The sequence below is a fragment of the Neophocaena asiaeorientalis genome, unplaced genomic scaffold (genome assembly GCF_003031525.2).
Source record: "Neophocaena asiaeorientalis asiaeorientalis breed wild unplaced genomic scaffold, Neophocaena_asiaeorientalis_V1.1 scaffold505, whole genome shotgun sequence".
Lineage (NCBI taxonomy): Eukaryota > Metazoa > Chordata > Mammalia > Artiodactyla > Phocoenidae > Neophocaena > Neophocaena asiaeorientalis.
Window position 1 is genome coordinate 3188715 of NW_020174704.1, and position 5510 is coordinate 3194224.

Below are 5510 nucleotides of genomic sequence, written 5' to 3' on the forward strand. Positions count from 1 at the left end.
GTCTAGGGAAAGAAGTATAGAGAACCAAGGGCAGAGAGCTAAATGGAAAAGGGGATTCATCAAGTATATCTCTTATTCTCATCTGTCTACCTCCCAATCGTCCAAGTTCACTAGGTTCCTTATCTTTTCCTCCATTCTACATTTTATCATCATCATGGCTAACTTTAATATAACCTTGGATAACTTATCTTGAGCCCTCATTTCAAAACTTCTCCAGTAGTCTTTCAGTGATCTTCACTTCTGCTGTCATTCACCTACTGCCATGACTAATCACTGAACCATGGCATCACTTGGAGCATCTGAAAACTCATTGACTATCACTGCCTTCCTTCCATTTCTCTGAGTGACTTCATCATGACCTTCCTCTCTCTTTTCTCCAAGCGCAACATTCTGTCAAGTTCTCACTTTCTTCCTTATCTACCTTAACTGAACCCCTTGGAGGCCTCACTTCAACTACCCTTAACCAACACACTCACAATCTTCCATCCTTTGTCTTATCGTTACACCAGCAAATCTTCAACTTTGGATCAGTACAACCACCTGCCTTCTTTCCTTTGTGTTATTTCCTGAGAGCTGCAGGAGAAAAATCACATAACCGTGCATGCTGGTGCCATTCATGGTCCAATTTGGGTAATTGAAATTCATTGTTAAGTTCCCAGTAATGGCTTGGAAACTTTACTACTCTCCTCAAACCTTCTAACCCATCTCTAGCCAGTTTTCTCTTTATTCTTTTTTTTTTAACATCTTTATTGGAGTATAATTGCTTTTCAGTGGTGTGTTAGTTTCTGCTTTATAACAAAGTGAATCAGCTATACATATATCCCCATATCTCTTGATTCTTCTAGTGACTTCTCAACTCTTCTTTATTCTCGCCTTCCCTCAACTCATCCTCTCATTTATTTCCCTTCCTCTTCTCACTTCACCATTATTCTCTACTACCTCACCTCACATTTCTCTCCTCAGCCTCCCCATTTTGCCATTTCTACCCTTTGTACCTCATCCTTTTTTTCCTCTGAGAAAGTTAAGCTGGCATCTAATGGCTTATAAAGAAAATTCTAGGAAAAAAATCAATTCATATCATAAAGCTGAACTTTATTTATGGAGGTCTCACTTGTAAGAGTCTGTTAACCTCATCTATAGGTCTTTTTTGTAGGAATTTGGGGATTTAGAATTCCCAGTCATGTCCTAGAGATATGGTGAGCCAACCTGTTTGGAATGCTTGATGTGATTTGGTTATAAGCTTCTCGTATATCAGTTCCGGGTATCTTTTACTAATACTTTGCTGACTCATAATTATTGGTGAACTGATTTTTTAAATTTTCCTTTAACCTTTATTTTAATTATAAAAGGCCAGATAATTCTTTACCCGGATTTTAATTGCTATGAACATTTATAGGAAAGTTAAGGATGAAGGCTTAAATGTAAGTGATGTGTGTGTGCATGTGTGTGTGTAGAAAGAGAAATTATGTTTATTTTTCAAAATCTGTATTATATAAAACTTGGAATGCTAAATCATGTTTTCCCTTATTTATAGGCTGTTGGCATAACTTACGGGAATCTGCCGACACTTTCTGATAAATCTGCCCTGGTCACAAAGTCCTTAGAATACCTTGGTGAAATATTAAAATATATAAAACCTTATTTGGGAAAAAAAATTTCCAGTGCAGGTCTGCAGCTGACTTATACGATAATGGGTATGTATTCCTGACATTATTAAAACTTCCCTAGGTTGAGCCTATAGTATCGTGATGGATAGGAATGTACTAACACACTAGCTAAATCACTGCCGTCTGTACAGTCTTAAGAATGATCTGAAAGACAGTGATTTAGTTTAAAATAATTCATGTTGGCTTTCAAGTGTATCTCTGTCTTGCCCCACCTCCTTTCAGAACTTTTCTTGTTATGCTTGGTTAATATTAAAATTCATTATGATCAATACAGAAAATATACCAACTCCAGTTTGCTACCAATAGTCTGTTTTGAATCACTAACCTTGTGAATGCCTGCATAATTAAAATGGACCTTTTTTCAGTGCTTACCTATGCTTTGTTAGAATTTAAAACATCAGAAAGCCATCACTTTCTTCTGTTTTTATGGTCTGCTCTGTATGAAGGAGGTCAGGAAAGGATTTATTACAGCGCTAAAGATACATATGCTTCAAATCTTGTTTCTCACAATACTGTGTTTTCTTCTTTCAAAAAGAATGTGTCTGTTCTATAACAGCAGAGTTCATTCTTCTTTAGGAAGTCAGTAATTTGAATATCTTTGTTCACTAAAACCATGTTGCTAACCAAAACTAGGGACTGGATAAAGGGAAATGAGAAGGATTTCCTTAGAAGTTTTTATACAGAATTTAAGGTTGGTTTATTTTTTTTTCTCTGTGGCCAAAACCTTATATCTGTTCCCTTTGATCTTGTGAACATATGAATAAACCTGATTTGGGCTGTCTGAAACCTTTTATCTTTGTTGTGAAAGATAAAGGAGAATGTGAAAATGTGTAAATATGGATGATGTAGAATGTAGTGAAAGCAATAGTAGCAATTCGGTCATTTTAATTTTAAAGAAACATAAATGAGAATTTATTATAAATTTAATTTAGTAAGATGTAGATTAACGTGTATTTCAGCATTTAAGCTTTTTTTTAAATATCTTTATTGGAGTATAATTGCTTTTCAATGGTGTGTTAGTTTCTGCTTTATAACAAAGTGAATCAGTTATACATATACATATGTTCCCATATCTCTTCCCTCTTGCGTCTCCTTCCCTCCTACCCTCCCTGTCCCACCCCTCTAGGTGGTCACAAAACACAGAGCTGATCTCCCATGCTACGTGGCTGCTTCCCACTAGCTATCGGTTTTACATTTGGTAGTGTATATATGTCCATGCCACTCTCTCACTTTGTCCCAGCTTACCCTTCTCCCTCCTCGTGTCCTCAAGTCCATTCTCTAGTAGGTCTGCATCTTTATTCTATATTCCCGTCCTACCCCTAGGTTCTTCATGACCTTTTTTTTTTTTTTTTTTTTTAGATTCCATATATATGTGTTAGCATACGGTATTTGTTTTTCTCTTTCTGACTTACTTCACTGTATGACAGACTCAAGGTCCATAGCAGTTAAGCTTATAATTTATTAGTTGCTATTAGATTTTTGCTAAGCTAAATGTATGATTTCAGAAGTATGTCTGTATTTTACAAAATATGTGATTGTCTTATCAGGAGCTGCAAAATCATTTGGATTGGTGATACATAGACCCATGTCAAAATTCTCCTTATGAAGAATTGAGGGCCTTCTTTGTTTTGTTATATGGTTGAGTTTTTGATTTAGTGGCAGGTGGATACTGTATTCTTTGCCTTTGTCTAGATCTCAGAGACTGGGAAAAGAGTACACTGCTACAGTGTTACCCGTTTAGTCAGCAGAAATAAGGAACAAATAATTTACTGTCTTCTACACGTACAAAGTTTAGAACAAAATAGAGAAAGAGCAAATATAAGCTTTTGAGAGTTAGAACCTCTTCTAGGTGTGCTGGGGTTGGAATATCACATCCACCTGAGGGAAAGAGAGCTAACCACGGAAACACTGTGCTTTGCTCTCCTGGCCTGCTCCTCCCTGAGGATGCCTCTGCTTTTTGCTTGCAAGGCTGCTAGTGGGAGGTGCGAACTGTTGACAAAACCCCTCCAGATTAAGGTGTCTGGGGTCTTCACTGTAGCTGGGTGATTTCTGAGAAAGCAGGATTGATCTCTCAGTAGTATCTTCCACTTTCCTCCTGTTTATATCTTTTTTTTTTTCCCTCATTCTTTATATCTCTAATTTTCCTGTTTCCATGCCTTTCCTTTTGATCATCCTTCTTTCTTGGGATCATTCATCCCCTTTGGTCTTTGTAATTGAAATTCTACCCATGATCCTTCAGGGTCCAGCCCAGGAAGACCTGCTCTCCCTGACTGTGCTTCATCTGTCCTTCTACTCTGACATTTTTTGTAGTTTACCACTTATTATAATTATCTGTCTACTTGGTGCGCCCCCACGAAAATTTAGACTTGCTTATGGTTAGTGGCCGTATCTTTAGAACTTTTTATTCCCATAGTCGTATTGTATTTTGGACAAATAAGAACATTTAGTGAGTTTATTTAGTTCATTTAGTATGTCAGGCACTGGATTGGGAACTGAGGATACAGTGGTTAAAGAGCTTCTGCATTGTAGAAGATGCCATATACTAAATAAATATTTCTGGAACTTAATTATTTTATAAACCTAGCTAATAGTACATAATGCATTTTGTAATGTTACTAAATGAGCAAAGTTACTTTCTAACTATAAATACATCTAAATATATATATTGTAATGATCCCAATTCTTTTTTTAAGGCTTAGTATATACATAGAGTAGAAAATAAGTTAATATGTAAGAATTCTAGTGTGATCCAACAGCACATTAAAAGGATCATATACCATGATCAAGAGGGGTTTATTCCAGGAATTCAAGGATTCTTCAATATACGCAAATCAATCAATGTGATACACCATATTAACAAATTGAAGGAGAAAAACCATATGATCATCTCAGTAGATGCAGAGAAAGCTTTTGACAAAATTCAACACCCACTTATGATAAAAACCCTGCAGAAAGTAGGCACAGAGGGAACTTTCCTCAACATAATAAAGGCCATATATGACAAACCCACAGCCAACATCACCCTCAATGGTGAAAAACTGAAACCATTTCCACTAAGATCAGGAACAAGACAAGGTTGCCCACTCTCACCACTATTATTCAACATAGTTTTGGAACTTTTAGCCACAGCAATCAGAGAAGAAAAAGAAATAAAAGGAATCCAAATTGGAAAACAAGACGTAAAGCTGTCACTGTTTGCAGATGACATGATACGCTACATAGAGAATCCTGAAGATGCTACCAAAAAACTACTAGAGCTAATCAATGAATTTGGTAAAGTAGCAGGATACAAAATTAATGCACAGAAATCTCTAGCATTCCTATACACTAATGCTGAAATATCTGAAAGTGAAATTAAGAAAACACTCCCATTTACCATTGCAACAAAAAGAATAAAATACCTAGGAATAAACCTACCTAAGGAGACAAAAGACCTATATGCAGAAAATTATAAGACACTGATGAAAGAAATTAAAGGTGACACAAATAGATGCAGAGATATACCATGTTCTTGGATTGGAAGAATCAACATTGTGAAAATGACTCTACTACCCAAAGCAATCTACAGATTCAATGCAATCCCTATCAAACTACCACTGGCATTTTTCACAGAACTGGAACAAAAAAATTCACAGTTTGTATGGAAACACAAAAGACCCCGAATAGCCAAAGCAATCTTGAGAAAGAAAATTGGGGCTAGAAGAATTAGGCTCCCGGACTTCAGACTATACTATAATGCTACAATAATCAAGACAATATGGTACTGGCACAAAACAGAAATATAGATCAATGGAACAGGATAGAAAGCCCAGAGATAAACCCACACAAATATGGTCACCTTAT

At 36.2% G+C, this 5510-nt stretch overlaps 1 protein-coding gene across 1 annotated transcript in view; it reads left to right on the plus strand.

Moving 5' to 3' along the window:
- MMS22L (MMS22 like, DNA repair protein) overlaps positions 1-5510 on the plus strand; it is a 134789-nt gene that overhangs the window by 109239 nt on the left and 20040 nt on the right. Inside the window, exon 19 of the mRNA XM_024759348.1 lies at positions 1535-1694. Within this exon, the coding sequence (XP_024615116.1) occupies positions 1535-1694 (160 nt within the window). The remainder of the gene's footprint in view (positions 1-1534; positions 1695-5510) is intronic.